Source organism: Cinclus cinclus, chromosome 28 (genome assembly GCF_963662255.1).
Source record: "Cinclus cinclus chromosome 28, bCinCin1.1, whole genome shotgun sequence".
Classification (NCBI taxonomy): Eukaryota; Metazoa; Chordata; class Aves; order Passeriformes; family Cinclidae; genus Cinclus; species Cinclus cinclus.
In genome coordinates this window covers 3,576,323-3,597,084 of record NC_085073.1, presented here as the reverse complement: position 1 = coordinate 3,597,084, position 20,762 = coordinate 3,576,323, and the positions used below count along the sequence as shown (strand labels likewise).

Here is a 20,762-nt window from a genome sequence, read left to right as displayed (position 1 = left end):
GAAGGATGTGCAGTTTTGTTTCCTTTTTTAACAAACAGATACACAATGAAGCCTGCTACCCAGAAACTGTAGAGGATTTGGTTAAGATGCAAATGGCTTTAAAAATTGTTTAGGTTAATTCCTCAAGGATGGGTCTATCAGCAGCTCTTTAACCTGATGGTCCGGATGGAAGCTTCAAGCTCAGTAAACACTGGAGTTGTGTGCTGCAGGTGCCAGATGCTTCACTGCACCCCAGAACCCAGATAACCTCTATGAATACCCAATTTCTTCTCCAACTTTCCAGTATCCACTGCTCCAGTATCCACCAAAGCACAACTTTGGTTTTAGGTCTACTCACTAGGCCAAACCTCCACTAATGAAGTTCTGACATTCATCAAGTCTTCCTCTCTCTGGCTTTTGCTACAAACCACTTTGAGCAAAGAACACCAAGTACAAACAGAATATTGCACTTCTGGTATGCTCAGAACTTGAGCACTTGAGCTCTCCATGTTTTTCAGGATCTTCTGTGCCACTTCTTTGCCCTCTGATGATTGCTCTCCAAAGCTTCATCACTGTAATATGCTTTCTCCATTGATAAATGAAAAAATACTTTCAGGCAACTCATAAAAAACCCCTTCTCTAAAGATAGAAAAAACCCTAGAGACCCTACACAAAGGAAAGTAACATTTTTTTTTCCTTCCTGGCATCATAAAAGTCATTTTAGGGTAAGGCTAAGGTCATGTTGCTCCAGAGATGTCTGCAGGAAGACAAATTATGGATTTGACAAAGTGACAGATCAGTTGCACCAATCTCAGTCAGCACCTCTGCTGTCTCTTACAGAAGCTGTGCTGCTATCACAGAATGTAACTCCTTTTTCAGGCATTATATTGCACATGACACCAGATGAAAAGAATTCTTCACCACTTGCCCTACCAGCTCCTGTGGTAATTTTGCAGTGGCAAGGCATTCAGACTTTGACAGCTGTGATCCACGAAGGTTGTCTCATGGTGGCACATGGGCCATGGTTACATGGATTGGTAACTGACAGCTCTGAAGTAAAACAGTATTTCCCTATTTCTAGGAGTGCAAAAGGACACCTGTAAAGCATTTTGACACTTCATCTTTGAAACAAAGCTATAGTTTAACACATAGCTGAAGAAATCTGTTTGACAGAAACTGCTGAAACAAAGCAAGTAACTGTAAACTGGTGTTTATTTATGGAAAATGGAATGCTTCATTAACAAACATTTTTAAATGGGGTATGAACAACACCTTACAAAACAAATGAGTTCACATTGGATTGAGTGACATAATATGGCAGCAGCTTAAAAAAAAAAATTACACTTACAGTAGCCCATAAGTTACAATTAATGGTAACCCTGGGTAACAAATCTGTTTCACTTGCCACCTTGCATTATAAACCAAACACAATCAGTAGCGACGGTTGAAACGAGGATCATTCGGTCTGTTTGCCCTTTCCTGGCCAGCAAATCCTTCTCCTTGCATTCCTCCTCCATGCATGATCTGACTCTGATTGCCACCCTGCATGAAACTGCCACGCCTGCAAAGGGATTCAGACATTTTAGTATTCTCTCATGCTAGTACAGTCAGGTTGCTAGAATGGGTGTCCTTTTTGTTTTCACTCTTCCATAAAATGCACTACATAAAAACCATGGCGATACTTTATTATTCCTTGACACTGAAGTAACAAATTAGATTACTGATACTCCTATAAAATGTTTCCTTGGCCAATTTAAATAGAAGAAATGTCCCTTTATAGGAAAACAAACACTTTGCTCCTTTTGAAGTTCTTACCCTGACATGCCTCCACGGTGCATCACATGGCCAGGTCTGCCTCTACCACCACCTAAAAAAGATCAAATGCTTCCTTAATATCCACAGCAAGAGTTTTACTTCAAGGAAAATGTCTGTATTTTCTTCTTCACACAGCACAGCTAAGGAGCTCTGCAAGAACCATACCTTGCCATCTCTCATGATCCCGTCCTATCATCCCTCCATCCACACTGCTCTGCCAGGAACGATCTTGGTGACCATCAAACTTTCGATTGTGATCTCCCCAGTCACGTCCATCCCTGTAAAGACATGAAATTCTCATCTTCTCACATGAGCCAGAGCACATTAAATGGTTTTTATATTTGAATCTTAAGTCACAAATTTACTCAAATGCTTTACCAAGGCTCACATGAATCTTATCTTTATGTTGCTATCTGTTAAGTAAAATCTCAGACGAATGTTTCTGCTCAAACCAACTAAGATGACAAATAAATAAGATACTGGGGGAGAACCATTACCCTGAAATAGCAAGCTTTGATAGGAATGTTAGCAAAAATTCCTTATGACTTTAAGATGTGAAGTTACTAAAAAAAAAATCAGGTTAAGTGCAGATTGTGATGCACAAGACATCAAATCATCTGCAGTCCAGACAACACACCTTTAGCGAAAGCTGGGAAAAAAAGAGAACATCTTCCAAAAACTCTGACATACAGCAGTACCCCTCAGGTGCACAGGGGGAGGCGTTTTCAGTACTGACCGTGACTGGGGGGGGATCCCTCTGCTCTCACTCATCCTCCTGTCGGAGCCGTAGCTTCCCCAGCTGTCCCGCGAGTCCCGCGAGTGCCGCTCGGGGCCCCCGTGCCGCTCGTCTGGGTAATGCTGCAAGGCACAGAGCTCTCACAGGGCTGCACAGCACACACCTCTCGCTGCTTCAAGCTGCTCAGCTCTAATTACTTCATCTCACAATTATCTGGGAGGGAAAGGACCTCCTGACATCTACTCAGGGTCAGCCAGGTCCAGGCTTTCCCAGCGATCTCCCAGTGGGTTCTGAGGATCTTCCCAGCCAGAGACTTCACGGGCTCCTCGTGTAACCTGTTCCAGTGTTCCCCAGTTAAAAGGGGATTTGAATCCTCTTCAGATGCAATTGTGTTTCAGTTAGTGCTGACTCTTGTCCTGTCAATGGGCACCACTGAGTGGCACCTGGTTACACCTTATCCACACCCCATGAGTTATTAATGCACACTGGTAAGATCAGCCCAGGACTTTGCATTTCCTGCTCTTGACCTTCAGGATATTCCCATCAGCCCAACTCTCCAGCCTATCCAGGTGCCTCCAAACCTCACAGTAAAGGCCACTGAGGATCCTATGACTCCAAAAAATTCATCTGTCACTGCTTGAATCAGCCCTGAAGGTCTTTCTCCCAGCCCTCAACCACAAACATCTCTGCAAGTTCAGCTGTTACTGCCACGTAACCTCACAGAATGAATTTGTACTTTGTACCTTTGCCTCTTCTATGTAATCTTTTGGAGTACTGTATTTTGACGTAACTCACTTGCTTTGATTTCTACCAGAATAACTGTATCTAACTTTTATAATAAATAAGTATTTTAACTGAATTTCATCTTATTGAAGTAAGCAAGACAATCTGATTATTCCAACATATTTTGGTAGATACTATGTAATTCTCAACTACTGAAGTGTAATCTGACATACACACTATAGAAAACCAGGTTATAAGATGTAAAGATATTTCTGTTAGCTCTATAAAGCAACTCACTTGTCCATCCCGATCTCCCATAATTGTTCTGGATCCATCCCTCCTAGAAACAGACAATTAGAATCAGACTGTGATAGTAAAACACACAGCAGTCTGTAAAAATCCATTTATTTAACAACACAGATGAAAAATCCTGCTCCCACATCGTGCCACATCATCCACAAAAGGCATAAACATCTGGAACATATAGAAAATGTGACACCTTTTGGATTCCTGGTAAACCAGTTAATCCTAACATATAAACCTAAATATTCCTGTTAAAATCTAGGTGCCTACAATATTATTTAGAAGTTTTTCACAATCCTACAAATATGTGAAGCAGCATTGCAAAAACACTCTGACCAAACCTGCCAGAAGCTTTAACTCATGGCACAGTACAGATCTTTTCATGGTTTTGGAAGGGAAAGTCCACAGTCACTAAATAGCACATGAAAAATAAAATGCAAACCAAGCCCACAGTAAAGGCAGCAAAATGTGACACTAAGTCCATACTTCTGTCTTTTGTTTTCAGGTAGCAGTGGAGGTAAGACACCAACCTGTCTATTGAATGCTCCTGGTAACGCCCACGATCCCTGTGATCAAAGTCGTGGAAGCGATCCTGGCGACTGAAGTCTGAGTGGTACCTGTCATTCATGGCCATTCGTTTTGCCTCTGGCCAGTATGGATCATCCCTCCTGAAAGAAAGAACATTCAGCCATTCAGAAGAACATTCGTCATTTCAGCCCAGATAATGCCTTTTGGTATTGTTCCTCCTTCCAAATCTAAAGAAGGGCAGTTAAGTTCAAAAGGGCATTGAAAAACCTGGCCTGTTAAACATGACAATCTCAATGCAAGCAGCAACTGCTGAGAGCATATCTATAGCTTTTTCCAGTCCAGGCAGATGAGACAGAACCTGGCAGGGACATTTCCCACTAGCATCATCAGGATTTGGTGGCTTTACCTGCCATCTATGTCATAAGGTCTCCTCATGGCAGAGCGCCGCTCCTGCTCGTAGCGCAGCTGCTCGTGCTGGCGCCGCAGCTCCTCCCTCTCGCGCTGGATCCGGTCCTGCTCCCTCCTCCTCTCGTGCTCGATGTGCATCCGTTCCCTTTCCAGCCTCTCCCTCTCCATCCGCTCCCGTTCCAGGCGCTGCCTTTCGATTTCCAGCCTCTCCCGAGCAATCTCCAGCCTCTCCCTCTCTTCCCGCTCGCGGATGGTCTGGAGGTGCTGCTGCCGCTCCCGGCGCTCGCGGGTGCTGTTTGAGCGGAGACAGAAGTTACACGTGTAATGCTTCAACAAAGAAAGGGAGTTAGTTAAAAGTGTTAAAAATTTTAACCACAGTGGCTACAAACTTGCATCATCACCTTGAAATATGTGAAGACTCCACTCGTGTGCTGAGGGAAGACACTCAGTGTACACATAAATTCATTTCGAGACTCCTCAAATGACTCCCACAAAACCCATCCCCGGGGGAAAATACTTCTATATGGTCAGGAGAATCTGACCTGAAATGCCTACAAAATATTTCTATATGGTCAGTAGAACCTGAATCCAAATGCCCACAGTTCATTTCTTATACTGGAATAAAGTACCTGTGAAGGATGTTTTATTTCTGAGAAGAAAGGCAAGATTGTATGGTGCATAATGACTCTACTAAAGCTCAGAAATTTAACTACCAGGGAGAAACTTTTTCATCTTCAATAAAAGTAACAAGAGCATTTTCCTCCTGTTCAATCTGACTACTTTTAGGTGAGAAATAGAAGTTTTGTAATGTGTGGAGAACATGGAATTCCGGTGCCAGTTCTAGCAAGGAATTTGAAGGATTGCAATTACCACCTTTAAACATTATGCACCACTATGAAACCTATTAAACATACGAAAACAAATAAAAAGCCCCACCAAAAATACTTAAATACCTAAATTAAGATCAATAGACACCCATAAAAATACAAGCTACAGGTGGGGGAAAAAAAACTGATGGCCTTTTTCTCTGTCTTATTTTATTAAAAATGAAAATGATACCAGTTTTAGGGAATAAACCCAAACAATGTCAGTGCTGCTCTTACCGGCGCTGCTCTGCCTCCCTCATTTTTCTCTGTGCTTTTATTTTGTCAAAGGGGACAATCCCTTGTCTCTCTCTGCTCTCTGATTTGCGGTCCTGGCTCTTAACGCTCTGTATTTAAAAGAGAAACTTTAATTTATTAAAGGACAACCATCACAACCCTCTGAGCTCTGATTCCATTTGTACAGTTCATATCTCAAAGCTTGGTCCCTCCCTGCTTTTTTCCAAAAGCTGTTCTTCTTTACCATTACAAGCACCATATAGTCATACAGTAATACCTTGCCCCATTTGTTTGGCAGGATTTCAGTGGTGTATCAGCCAAATGAGAGGTATTTTACTAATTAAAATCATGATATAAAACTCGAATTGGACAAACCGGCAAGACAAGTGTGGGTTATACATGGCCTGGCAGGATTCAGGATCCATTTCTAAGGAAAATGTTTCCCATGAAGAAGCATCACTCACTCTGTCCTTTGATGTACTGGATGTTTTCACACTAATAACAGGTTCTCCTTTGGATTTATCCATGACTACCGTTCTCTCTGTTCCTTTACTTCCTAAATAAATCACAAATGGAAAGAAACAATCAAACTACATGACCTACACCACTCATTTCTACACCAGAACTTCTGTTCTCTAAAATGTGAAAATGGGCATTTAACCCTCTCTTCAAAATCAATTCTTTCACTCCACCTAATCCAGGTACTTCTTTTAAGAATTGCACAGTGTCAAACATCTCCCCTTCCCCTTATTCATTCTAGATTTCCAAATAAGAATCTGAAACAATCCTAGAACACATCTTTGGAAAGAACTACCCACAATTAAATATTCCGACATCAACATATCTGTATAAAAAACAAACAGCCAAATTACCTGATTTAACAGTTTTAGGCTGATCTGATGAACCAGACTTCTGGTCATCTTTATCTTTCTTTTCCTTTTCATCTTTATCTTCTGTCTTTTTAGAATCATCTTTTTGGTCAGATTTTTCATCCCTTTTTGCACCACCAGGTCTGTGGACAGATATTGGTACAGATGAGATTAATACAGAGTAAGAGAAAATTCAAAGGAAAAGCCAGTAACAAAGCAGAACTCTGATGTGATAACAATCATAATGAGATTTCCAAACATTTCCTTCCACAACTTCCTGCACCATAAAACAAGATATTCAGATCATCCTGTGCAGTAGTCAACAAACTTGGCAGGATTCAGGATCTCAACTGGAATAATGAAGACAAATTCACATCACCAAGTGCTTAACGCCCACGGAGCTTCTTACACAACATGACAGTGAACCATTTTTGTTCAGGCAACTGGGTGAAATAACAGCAAAAAATTCTCAGCAAGTAGCATTTAATAGAAATTATGCCTCAAGAAGACAGTTCAAGAAGGCAAATTTCTTTAAGGTGTTTAATTCACTCTCTTAGTACCACTTTCCAGTACTTTCAGCAGTGCTAGAGAGGAAGAGCACAGTGCTCAAGAGGAACATGACCTTGGAACAGATTTTGGACAACTCTGTTTTAGCTGTTTGGGACCTGGAGGAAATTCTATTCCAGTGAGACACATGGTAACAAAGAAACAGTGACACACAGATCAAAATTCTCACATGGTCTTTCCTACAGATTTAAAACATGAAAACCCCACAATCATTACTAAACCTCAAATATGGCTAAATTAAAATGTGTGCTTGAAAATGCAACTTCCCAACGCCTACTTGAAAGCACACAATAGAAACATTTTAATTTAGGCACTGAATATCAACCAAAGTCTATGAAAAGATCCACGTACTCTTCATTCTGAATGCTTGCCACAGAAATTCTTACTGCAACTTTAGTTTTTCCTGACATCAACACAGACTGAAGATAAGCAAAACACCTTTGGTAGAAGAATTTTTAACACAGTACCTCTCACTGACTGTTTCTCTCTTTGCTTCACTCTCTTTTTTTTCACTTGTCTTCTTCCCAGCGGGTTCGTTTTTTGCCTGAAATTTATTTTGCACATCATCAGCTGAGAACGTGGCCTCCATCATTTGCACAATCTGCTGGGAACTCGGTATCTCTGAGGCCCAGTACTCACTTTTTCCACAGAAATGATCTTGCCATGCAGCTCTGTCTTGTGCAGGTGGGTGATGCACTTGGTGGCCTCCTCAGCTGTGGACATGGTGACAAAGCCGTAGCAGCGAGCACCAGGACTGCGAGCGTTGGTCACCACCTTGGCCCCCACCACCTTCCCCAAAAGAAACAGGAATTACTCTCCCTGTGACAAGTCCCCAGGGTTAAACAACAAGAGCTACAAGCTCCACTTCTGCTCTTTTTAATTCCTCATTACCAGGCAGGAAAGTTCTGTTTTTGAGAGATTAACAAATATAAAAGGAGCATTGCGTGGAGCCAACCATGTTTCTGTTACCAGTGGAATGCTACAAAAGCTGAACCAAGAGGTAAGAGCTAAAGATTGAATTATTTTCCAGAGAAAAACCACAGGGTGACAATAAAAAAATTTTTAAAAGGCATCTAACTTTATATCAACAATATCACTTTGCTTTAGCATAAAATAGTAAAAACCAATACAAATTTTTAAGCAAATTTTCACATTAATGCTCAACTGTCAAGTGCCACTTTCCCTCCAAAAAATGTTTATATGTCACTGCTGAGGCAGATCAACAATGTTATTTGCAATCTTTAAGAAACAGGAAGTTTCCCCAAAAAATACAGCTTGAAAAAGTCACACAAATGGTGTTTACATATGCTCAGATATTCAATACAGCTCACTTGGTAATACAGAAATCCATCATATTTCAGGAGCTGAATAAAGAACCTACTTCTGAGCATTTACTTTATTGCTCAAGTACATCCACTTCCAGGAAGCTCTGCCTCTGCTAATACCCTGAAGAAAATGACAAGGTTTTATTTAAATGACTAAATGATACCATGGCATCTATCTAGAGCCAAATACTAGGTTGGCTGTTGTTTAGCTTTTAATTACATTTAAAATTTTGTGGCTCATCTCTATGATCAACATTTTAGGTTACCAGATGGAATTCTAAGCAAATCAGTGAAAATATTACATTTCAAGGAGCATTTAAAAAGGTTTTACCATTCCCATTATTTTCAAACTCCAAGCTGTGCTACAATTAATCCAGTTTTGTACCTATTTGTAAAGTCATATTTAAGTTTCAGAGTATTTTCATCAGAAAAACATCCAGTGGCTGATTGTCAGCACATACAATTTGCTTTTACTACAATCTGCTGGTAGTAATCTGTAAATAGGCTTCAGAATTCCGACAAAAATCCTTACTGATGGCTCTGGTATCAGCCTTTTATTGAACTTCTTCAATTTTCCAGCTGACAGGGAGATCTGACATTTTATCTGTCCGGAACAGCAACTGCAGGATCTCCCCTTCCTGTAAAACCAAACAGCACCTCCCCATATCCCAAACTACCAAACAAGTGTTTCTTAAAGGAACTGCCAACTCCTGATAAATTAAAATTTAAGTTACTAAGGCAATTCTTAATTCCCCAGTAATTCTGTCTCAACATTTACTGTGTATTTACTGAGTCCTAAGGAAATCTTTAATAAGCATTAAATTCAGCCAACTGTGAATTTTCAGCAGGTGAATATACCACACTGCAGCACAGAAGTGTGTGCAAACAGTTACTGACTATTTCAAATAAAGAGCCACAAATGGCATTTTATATTTATTTTTATATATTCTGAGCAACACAATAAAACAACCCCCAATCATTCAGTGATTTTTCCTTGATATCCCACAATATTTCTGGTAATTGGATTCCTTTCATGGGTACTTTTAGTGATCATTAAAAAGTCTTATTAACACAGTTTCAAACAAACCTGTGCAAACAAACCAAACACCAAAACAAACCAACAAAAATAACCCCTTACCTTTCCATATTTGCTAAACAGATTCTTCAGATCTGTAGCTCTGGTGGTGGAAGCCAATCCACTCACCCAAAAGTTTCTACCAGAACTGCCAGCACTGCGACCTAGTTGGGAAAACAAACAGACAAAACCAAAACATATCCCAAATCCTAATTATCTGGATTAATTACTTGAATCGTTATGTCAATTAAAACAAAGCAGGATCACAGGTCTTTATTTTTTTTAAAATCACAAAGCAAGTGAAATGTATTGTCTGATATTCTCCTCCCATGATTTGCTTTGCTGAAGGAGCATTACAAGTCCAAAACATTTAGGTGGACCTATGGGTTTTGATACTCAAGTATTTTATATCATTCTTCAAGAAAGCAAGTGGATTAGGGCACCTCTGAAATAAATGAGGCCCTTCAAAATGTGCCAGGATAGATCTCAGTAACTTACAGAAGACAGAAGCCCTGCAAGTGTTGCAGGAACTGTTTCTGCACTCCATGTGTGCTCTTGTCTTGCCTTTTTATCCTAAGTCCAAGGGAATGCTGAGGGGATGCAGAATTCCTCTCAAGGAAAGCCATTCACCACCAAGAAACCAAGGAAATTTCTGTTTCTGCCCACACAGATCCACAGTTGGGATATGGAGTCTGACCTCAGCTGCAGGAGTTAGGGAAGACCTGGCCTGCTTTAACCATGCAAGAATTACAGAATACTGGCAAATCCTGCATGACTGCTACAAAGGTGATTTAATAAATGCTAACCAATCTGCCAAGTCTGAACAACCAACATCAAGTGATTAAAGAGGGAACTGAACTCCAAGGTCCAGTGTTTGTATGAAGCACTTACACAAGGACACTGTTTGAGCACTTTGAAATGTCTGTACTGTCCTTCTGTCAGTCTGGGCAGTTCCAAGGCCCCAGTGAATGGGTTTCACTCCAGCTCCCTGCTTCCACCCTTCTGCTTTGGTTTTTATTTTGGTGATATATGGAATTTTACAGAACCTCTTTAACTGAGGGAAGTGATTTTTCCCAGAACCTTTCATAAATGCTGTTTTATTTGAGTGCCTCTCCATCTTCTACTTCCTGATAATTTCAGTCACTGGCACAAGTAACTGAGAACACAGTCATTGATATTTACACAGGTTTCCTAGGGAAGGATGACGTGATTTAAATCAGCCTCTTACAAAAACACCCAAAAAAAGGCTTTTTCTGTATAACGGTGAGTACACACCTGCCATCATTTATCTCAGAAGTGCATGGACAAAAGTATGTCATGCACACAAAATACATGGGAGATGAATTGCTTTGGTGTTTAAAAAAAAAAAAAAAACTAAAAAAGCCAAGCCAAAGGCTTTGATGTTTTTACTCCACACATTTCTACAATTTCAAAATTACTACCTGCAGTTACTCTGGAACCAGAATCCTGGAGAAAGAACAAAATGCTCATTTTTCTCTTTTCTGCTATTCTACTGATGAATTTTTTAAGATTTTTAAAACTATGCTTAGTGTCCTTTGATTAAGGATTGACTAGTCTTAATGTCTCCAGGTTTTGCCCTCCCATAAGACTTTAAAAAAAACAGACTTTACAGCGCTCCTGTAATGGTTCTGCACTTTTAAGACAAAGAAATACTGTGACATGAAAATATTTAACTTAAGAGACAATAACAATGCAGGTATTGGGAGCCAACCATCAACACTGGAGACATCTTTCAGATGTGCATCCACTGACAGACAAATCCACCAGGGTGAGCTCACAAATTTATCTTTCTGGACTCCTGTTGACACAGTTCTTAGAATTACTGCATGGAATATGAAGAACTCTTCATCCTAAATAAAATATTTTCATACAGGTGAGAAAACAGCAATGTATGAGGCAGAACTGACTTGTTTATACTGGTTTAGGTTCCTTCTGGCTCAGTCACTTTGCTCTGCAGGAAGAGAATGTTACAGTATCAAGCAGCTCCTTCTCACCTCTGCTGCTCACTATGCCAGAACATGAATAAAACAAATGTTATGGAATACACATCCATTGCAGAGAGGGATGCAGGAGCAAGGTGGTTTCAGATACCCAAGTTCCTGAAGGCTGCTCTGAAAGCAAACTCAGGGAAGAGTTTTCTCGGTCCACAAAAAATAATGCACTCAAGTCCTTAGGTACAGGACAGCATGCACAGAAAACTCCTTGAAATATTCTGAAATAAGAGAACCCAAGATTATAGACTGGAAACAAGAGGTAAACTGACCCTAACAAGAGAGGTCCAGCAGCTGGTGCAAACAGGTACAGGCCAGGATCTTGGAAAAAGCAGCTGACAGGGAGGAGAGTCTGGGCTGTAAAACCCAATTAAAACCAATCCAATTCCTCCTGTCCAGTTGGCAGTCAGACTTCATGATGAGTTTCTTGATTTTTATAGGAATTTCTGGAAATTCCACAATTAAAAAGTGCTAAAGTACCTGTCAGCAGCATGTAAGAAGAAGGGTAACGGTCAGATCTCATTTTTTCTGCCCTGGACAGAGAGGTGGGTGAGCTGCAAAGACTCAGCTACATGTTGTATTAAAAGCAGGAAGTATGATGGCATCTGACACTCATCAAAATATTTTCTTCATGCTTATGGTGCATATTTGCACCACAGATAGGATCGGTGTGGACAAAGACTTCAAAAAATCAGTATAATCAGACAATATTAAGCTGTAATATTTGTGGCATTTAAATATGTTAATACTGGATCCCAAATTACTTCAGCAAAAGAGAAGATGGGAAGGAGAATTTCAAGTGTATATTAAAGCAAACACAATTGCAAAAGGTTTCTAACTCACTAACAGCTGTTAGTGGGCATCTTCCAGTGCCAAAAAAAGGCATTAATTGCCATGTATTAACATCAAGCTTCAATAATCAACATATAAACACAACAGTGCAATGCACATGTTTTGAAAAAATGCATAAAGGAAAATACTTATTTTGACATTAATGTGAAAATGCAGAAAGAGAAGGATTTATGCTATTTAACAACTGCATAGATTGCAATCAATTTCTACTGAAATAACCCATCCAAGACAAATTGCTATCCAAGCAATCATTGAAGTTTTACATCTGAAAACAAACATACCTTTCTCATCTTTTGAGATTATCTTTGTATCTCTGTCCTCGTCAACAGGGCTAAAGACAAAACACCACATTATTCAAGTCAGAAAGAAAAGTGACTAAATATATATTATAAATAAAGCTAAAATTAAATACCTACCAGAAAATATGTTGCAAACGAAAACACACCTTTGTATACTGGATTTAAGAAATCTGACAAGAAATAACGAAGTCAGATTCTTAAACTGACTTACATTAAGAAGATGATTACAAATAAGAGTAATTTGGGGAAAACAACCTTTGAAGGTTGAGGAAGGAAAGAAATCAAACCCACTGCGTTTAAAAAAAATAAAACTATCTGCACATGGAGAAATAAAAGAGACCTTTAGGAATAGGCTACAATTTCATCAGTCTCGGAGGCCAATTGAAGGAACAGCTTATTCGCATCACTTAAGGACCAATGATAAAAGATAGCATCTGGTCTAGAACGGAGAAAAAACAAACCTCTTTTTCTGATCACCGCCCTCACTGGCTGAGGACTCTTTAGTGGCAGGGGAAGATTCCTCAGAATTAGCTTTGTCTTCTGCTCTCTTGCCATCTTCTTTGCTATCTCTGGCTTCGGCACCTGCGCCTTTCTCCGCTGTCTCCCCACTAGAGGCTTCCAGGCCTTGGGAGCGTTTGCTACTCTGATCGCTTAGGGTCTCTACCACTACACCTTCAGAGTCCGGGGCCTCTTCCTCGGGGCTCTGTTCACTTGTCTCCCCTTTTGCTACCACTAAACGCTTTGCTTCCTTCCTTGCCAAAGCTTGGGCCGATTTGCTGTCCAAAGCTAAAGCATCTTCCTCCAGCTGAGCGGCAGCGAGAGCGTCCTCTTCCTCAGCCAGCCTCTTGCCTGGCCCCGCGTTACTGGCTTCCTGCGCACGCGGCCGCTCCGCTTCGGGAGGTTCTTCGTTAAGTAGCTCAGATTTACAAGTTTCCCCCAAAATGTCGAGTATTTTCTCATTTTCTACGGATTTAACAGGAATAGAACGGCACAAGATTTAATCACCAGGGAAATACAGCAATCACAAACGTGGAACTGGCATGGCTGCCACACTAACACCAAGAGAACTGCTAAGCTACACAGAGATTGGAAAACCCTAGTGTACACAGTGTTACAGCTACCACGCTAACTGCTCTCTCACACCCTGCCAAATCAGCCCTAGCACCTCAACAGGCAAGAAAAATGCCCCCACAGATTTTACAAAAAACTTCGGGCTCAGCCTTCATATTCTTCAGCAAATCGTTCAGCTCTGTTTCTTCTCTAGTTAGCTTCCAGAGTCCGAGATGCTTAACTGAACGTATCAAGGCACTGAGAGTTCAATTTTTAAATTTCTGTGAAATTCTTTTAGCAGAGACAGTCCAACATGAGAACTGGGCATCTTCTGATGGTGCATGAGTGTGTTTGCAGTCCAGAAAGGGAAAAGTATCTGTATGAAATTTCCATGAAGAAACTCTCTTCTTTCTTCTGTATCCAGTAACTAATCTTTACATTTTAATACCCTACAATATCTTTTTACTGCTTTCACTGCTCTCTAATTAGTAACAGAGTTAAGGTGTGTGCAATATCACAAGATCTGTTTACAAGTAGAATATTTAGCTTTTAAAACTGTGATTAAACTTCTCTAAATCCATTTATGTAGTTTAACAGGTTTTTAAACCATTTCATTTCACTGGAAGTATTTCAAGCATCACTTCACAGATCTGGGGATATGATTGGGTTTCCAATCTCTATGACCCTGCACGATCTGGATTGTCCATTATAAAAATAATGCAAATTATGTTTGTTTGCTTGGGTTTTTTAATAGTTAATGGTTTAAAAAGTATTAGTTGAAAAGACAGGAATATGTTTTTCTTTAACAGTACCTGGCTCCATGTGTAGTTTCTCCATTTTCTGTTTAGGAGAAAAAGACCACAGAATGAGGATTTTATAAAATGCATTTTCTAACACAGAATATTAACGACTCCCTGCCCAATCCCAAAATTGAAAACTAAACAGATTCATCTACTACATTTAGCTCTTTTTTCACCAGCCACTGGAAATGTGTATTTTATATAGGTAACTTTTCTGACACACTAAAGCCAAATCAAAATATCAGCCACAACTTATAAAAGAGACCAATAAAGTATCTTTGTGCATTACCACACCAACTACAGACTAAAAACCAAACGCAGTCACTACTTCATATAACAGTGGAAGAGAGAAGAAATCAGCAGTACGAGACCCTTTTTATCTGCCATAACATAAAGGCAATCTTAAGAGCTGACTGAAAAGTGGGGAAAATAAAATCACAGGGCACTCTCAATTCACACATGTGCTTAGCAAGGTCATAAATAAATGTCTTGGATTCTGTTACAATTTCATATCACAGTCACATTTTCTTTTTTGTAGTATGAGAACTGAGTTAATAATACAACGTACAATTATGAAATACAGCCATATTTTCAGTTTACCTTCATTTCAATTAAATCAGAAGAGGAAGCTTCTAAATTGTTTTCAATTTCATCATAATCTTCCTGAAAGAGTAAAAAAGGAATGAAAGCATTTCTTACCAAAAGCAGATTAAGAACAATACAGCTGTATTTAATTTTCCCTTTCACGAATACCAGAAGTATTTTAAAGTTTTTGACAGATCTCAATTGCTACTTCAGAGTGTGATCCAAAAATTAGGAGCAACGTGGAAATAACCTCATATTTAAACATCTTTCTCTAATTACTTTTCACTTTAATTTCAACAGGACATTGTCCATTTCAAAGTTATTTTTAGAGTCTTATTTCACATTTCTGTGGGTACTGAACATGTTTTTTCACTTCCCCACTTTTTAACTTAAGTTTCTAAATGAAAAAATCAAGTTAGAAATTAAGCTGACTTAGGTTTACACTCTTCCAAACTGAAAATAATATCCCAAAAATCTTTCTTCTTTAACGAGCTGGGGGAAAGATTCAACCAAAACTCATTGGTTACATAAGGTTAATTTACAGAACACTACAAAATTGCCTTTCAGGCTAAGGGAATGCTGTCGCAATGACTCTGTGTTCAGCCCCATCAAAGGGGAGAGTCTCTCCAAGCCTTTGTGTTTGTTTGGTCTGTGGGGGTGCAGACACCACAGCTGGGCTCTGTTGAAATCCCTGCAAGAGGGAGGACTCACTGGTACCTTGTAGCTGATAAGCCACAGAGCAGCTGTCAACCAAAGGAAAAGATTTCTTGTTGAACCAGCAGAATGCACAGCTCTGTGCCAAAGGTCACCTCAGATGTCCCACTGATGTCACCCACCTCCAAGGCATGACCACCCTGCACTGAGCAGGATGCACAACCAGAATCACTCAAGCTCCGCCTAAACATAAAAATAGCACTAAAACAAGTTAAAAGTGGGGAGAAGTTAGGGAAGGCTCCACTGCAGCAGTCTGAACCTGTCTTTTCCCCTTTAGGGATGTATAGTGAGTAAGAATTGTACTATAAGTGTGATGAATTATGAACTCCAGCCAGCTTCTCTCAGTAATTAAAGCTGGTTAGTATGGTGGGTTTTTTTTACAGACAGATACTACCACTAGCAACCCTGGAACCTGGAACCCTGTTGTAATTTTCTGATACAAACGGTGTTATTCCATAATGGGTTCAGTGTGAGTCCTTAAAGGGCACCACCAGTGAATAAGAGGAGTGAGGAGACCTGGGACAGGGCTCTGTTGTGCTCTGTGTGACACTCCCCAGGCACTGGAACCACTCTCTGATCCAGGGGACTGCCCAGTGAAGAGTCCCCAGAACAGGATGCTGACACTTGGTGGGCCCAAGGGTTTTGGCTTTCCTGTGGCACTGACAGGACAATCAAACACAAAGGCTTTGAGAAAAATCTCCCTTTTCAAGTGACAGAAGGTAAATGATAAGAAGTTGAAGCAGATATGCAGACGGCAAAGGAGAGTATGTTATATTTGCTGAGTGAACAGCCTAAAAGAAATAAAAAATCCAAACCCTCAAGGATCCCAGAAGGGTAATATTTGGGGAATGCATGTGACTTATGCATAACCCTGTGCTGTCTCCAAATGACATTGCTAGCTGCTCTCAAAACCAAGTCAAAGCAATGTCAAAACAGGGTAATATAGGAATTCTTCTTTTATCAATCTCTATAAGAAAACAGAACAACACAACTTCCTTAAACCAGAGCATTATTTCTGCAGAAGAGATATCCAAATTACCTGAGTTGAAAATTTATTTTTTCTCTCTCCCCATATATATAAATACTAGGATGGCTGGGTGTATGCACATATACACTTTAACATATGCAACATAAACAAGAAGAGGGAATACAGAAACTAATACAGCATTTTCAATTCCAGGCTCCTCTCACAGCAAGGAAAGATGATACTGAAAGGTAAGGAAGATGACTCGTCTACTGAGAACATTTCAAGCCTCAAGAATATTTACATTTATAAGAATAGGACATGAGAGCTGTGAATGGGGAATAGAATCTGAATCACATTCATGTCCTGTATTCTACTGGACTAAAATATCTTGTTCATGTGCCCATATCCTATTAAACATCTTCTGAAAAAATACAAATACATCTACTCACTCACCTCATTTTCTGTTAGCTGATCAGGAAGCTCTTTCATCTCTGCTTCAACATTATCTTTATTATCAGACAGAGAATCGAGAATATTGTCAGGACTATAATCTTCCCCACAGTCTACAGCACTGCTGTTATCTATTTCAGCTTCATCTAATACACTAATATCCATCATGTCAATATCCTGTAAGGTATCCAGATTTGCTTCAATATCCTCCTAGAGAGAGAAAAAGGGTAAATGTGTATTCATTGCAGATTCATGATGCACATTCTTAGTAGCTACAATCATGATTTCACTTACCTGCCCATCTCTGGAGTTTTCTTCTAGACCATTGTCTTCCACACCTTCCTCTTCTGGTTTTCTTCCTAAAAACAGTATCACTGCAGTAAGATGTAGCACTACATTTTGTAATATGTTTAAGCTTTGGTGAATTATCTGTTGAACACTCAACTTGTTATAAGTAATCCTTATGAGGCTGATTCAGAAGTCTGGGTCTGTATGGTTACAACTGAGGTCACCTTGCCCCCCCATAAAAGCAAACAGGAGCACAAACTACAAGCAGCCCAGTATTTTTCTAAAGCTACAGTCTCATTCCACAACACTTCAACACCTAAAAAGATGCAACAGGCTCTGGGTAATCCATTTAAATGTAACACCTTAAGATTGTTACAAAAACATCTCCCTTAATTAAAGGGATTTAAGAATTAGTGCTCACTTTCAAGATCTTAGACATACAAATCACATTTAAGCACATCTGTCACCCCCAAACTCCTACTGCTATTCAAAGACAACAGCTTCTTCTATTTTAGCCAGTCTGTCTTAAAAGAAGCAGCTTACTAGTCTGTTTCTCATCAAAAAGTACTTTTAAAAACTAGATGTGAGCAACTCAAATAAGCCACATGTAAAAAGTACACATGTACAATATGTAATATTTTGAAACAACATACAGTTAAAGTTACAGTTTAAGTATAAATGAATTATAATGATAGAGGCTTTCCATGGAGCTTATGCTGCAGCTGCTTGCTCTGTACCTGACACAATTCTTACTCATGGTCACAAACACAGAAACACCTGCAATTTACACTTTCATCTTCAAGTTTCAGGACTTGGTAAAACACAGCCAGGTGTCGTATTATCATTTAAAGTTGTTATTGCTCATTAATGCAAGAGAGTTTTACAATTTTGCACAAGGTAAAAAGCAATATTTAAAAAAACATTAAACTAATTCAAAAGGAGAAAACGAGTTTGTATGCCAAGTTCTAGTGCCATGCAGACAGTAGAACTGCAAGTGTCCAGACACCATACCTTTGCTAGTTCTTTTTGGCATTCTCTTTGTGGTCAGCTCTGAGGCCACGGGAATTTCATCAGGATCTCCTCCTTCCTCCTCAATGGCCTGTTGGAGACAGCAGGATGATATGCACTGTATTATTTGCTGGTGTGCATTTGTACTGGCTTTGGATGGGGCACATAATTCCCTCAGAGCAGCTGACAGGGGGCTGTGGTTGGAGTTTGTGCTGAGAACAGTGCTGGTAACACAGGGAAGTTTTGGGTACTGATGAGCAGAGCTTACACAATGTCAAGGCTTTTCTTGCTTCCCACTCTGCCTCACTGCAAGAGGAGGAGCACAAGGAATTGGGAACAGACACAGCCGGACAGCTGCCCAAAAGGATATTTCAGACCAGAGGGTGTTGTGCTCAGCAATAAAACTGGTGGATGCTGGTGGGGTTGCCATTACTTGAGATCTGGTTCAGCATCAGTTGAGCTGGTTGACAGTAAGGAATTAATTTTCTTTCACATTGCTTGTTTCTCTTGTGTGCTTCATGTGCTTTATTAATTTTCTTCATCTGTGTAGTTTTGGGGGTTTTTTTTGCCCTAACATTTCTTAAGTTTATAAAAATGTCTTTATCACAACCCCACAAATTTATTCTCCCTTTTACCCTTCCACTTCTAGCCCCCATCCTGAGTGTGTGGCCATGTGGTGCTTGGCTGCCTGCTAGGGTTTAATCACAACTGCATTTGTAAGGATATTTCAGAGAGAAACACTGGTGTCTCTCCCTAGCTCAGGTCATACAGCCAGGCAGCTCTATCACCTGACAGAAATACTAAATAATAGGGTATAACACAACCCCACAGCCAAATCAAGCCACAGCTGGGGAGCAGATAAGCACAGTAACAGTATAAAACTGTTAAGAGACTCATAAAAAAGGTATAAAACAGGAGCTCAGTTACATGAGTTTTTTCTCAAAGTGCAGGCCTGTTAGAACCCGTAAGGGTCCAAGGCTGACTGTGCTGTTCTGACCTCATGGAAATCTATGGGAATACATTCCAGAAAGGTCGGAGAGATGGAGTTGGGTCAAGTGTGGGGGCGCCAAGCACCAGGGCAGAAACTGATGCACAGAAAGTTTCACCTCAATAGGAGAATAAAATTCTTTACTGTGCGAGTGAGCCTGCACTGGAACAGACTGCCCAGGGAGAGTGTGGAATCTCTGCCACTGGACATATACAGTAACTGTCTGGACAAAACCCTACACCATGGGTTCTAGGACAAAACGCTGCTGGAGCAGATGACTCGCTGTGCTCCCTTCCAACTTTACCTATTATGTGAACGGCGTAGAGAACAAGCACGAGAAAAGGTATGGGGAAGGGGCACATGTATGTGTATGGGAAAACTGGAGAGTAAATGGGGGAAGGACGCGCGGACGTCGGGGTCAAGCAGTGACAGAAAGGCCGAGGCCATCTCAGATTCCAGCCAGTGCAACCCGAGCCGCGCTCCAGAGCAGCGATGGAGCGCGGGCGGCGGAACGGGCGCCCACAGCACAGAGCGGCGCCATGAAACAGCGCGAAGGCAACGGCTCTGCAGCGGCGGGAGCAAAGGGGACACTCCCGGGTGGCCGGTGGCAGCAGCGGAGCCCCGCTCCCCTCACGGCAGCCCCGCCGCAGGCCCCGGGCCCGGCCCCGAGCGCGCACGCGCCGAGAGCGCCCCAGACAAAGGACCCGGATGGCCGCACGCCGCTCCCCCCGTCTCCCCCCGCCTCACCTTCCTCAGCCGCTCCATGAGGACGCTCTTGTTCCCCCCGCTGTCCAGGTTACGCCGCTTGAGCTCAGCCCGCAGGTCGATGACTCGCAGCTCGCTCAGCCGCCGGGTTTCGGGTTCGGAACCAAAAGCCACGGCCCCACCAAGGGATGTGAAATCCCCCAGTCCGGCCGCTGATTGACTCTCCGCCATCAAGGCCCCTTCAGTATTTCGCCCCGAGCCCGAACGCGCAGGAGAACACGGCACAACCCAGCAGCGAAACTGGCGATCACGGCACAAAATGGTGGGGAGCGACAGTCGCCGAGGGGAGGGGGAACAAAGCGCGCTGTGCGCAGGCGCGGGCAGAACGGAGCGGGCGGGGCCTGGCGGGAGAATCGCCCCGCGCAAGCGCAAATGGCGTCGCCCGCGTCCAAGGACGGCTCGAGTGTTCTCGCGCATGCGCAGGGGGGTCCGGGGGCCGGCTGGCTGCGTGACGTCACCGCCGCTCCGGAGTTGACGGCGCCGCGGCGCGCGCGGCCTCCCCGGGCCTCGGTGCGCATGCGCGCTGCGCCTCCCTCTCTTTCCCGCCCCCTCTCCC

General features: G+C 41.5%; 1 protein-coding gene across 5 annotated transcripts; it reads right to left on the bottom strand.

The window, feature by feature from the left end:
• Positions 1–1,173: 1,173 nt before the first annotated feature.
• Positions 1,174–20,470, bottom strand: LOC134054444 (scaffold attachment factor B1-like). 5 transcript variants are annotated; one of them, XM_062510235.1, is made up of 21 exons: positions 20,189–20,470; positions 18,457–18,544; positions 17,452–17,516; positions 17,157–17,367; positions 15,042–15,100; positions 14,454–14,481; positions 13,053–13,554; positions 12,574–12,623; positions 9,492–9,592; positions 7,668–7,817; positions 7,496–7,572; positions 6,465–6,604; positions 6,057–6,148; positions 5,596–5,702; positions 4,491–4,784; positions 4,087–4,221; positions 3,551–3,593; positions 2,531–2,652; positions 1,960–2,072; positions 1,795–1,846; positions 1,174–1,540 (listed from the first exon to the last, which is right to left on the bottom strand). In XM_062510235.1, exons 1-21 carry the CDS (start codon positions 20,375–20,377, stop codon positions 1,411–1,413), a joined length of 2,748 nt encoding a protein of 915 aa, XP_062366219.1. In that variant the 5' UTR covers positions 20,378–20,470; the 3' UTR covers positions 1,174–1,410. The 5 variants fall into 5 exon arrangements, with proteins under 5 accessions (XP_062366219.1, XP_062366220.1, XP_062366217.1 ...); XM_062510236.1 differs by having other exon boundaries at positions 2,537–2,652; XM_062510233.1 differs by having other exon boundaries at positions 4,087–4,224; positions 15,042–15,104; positions 17,161–17,367.
• Positions 20,471–20,762: the final 292 nt, after the last annotated feature.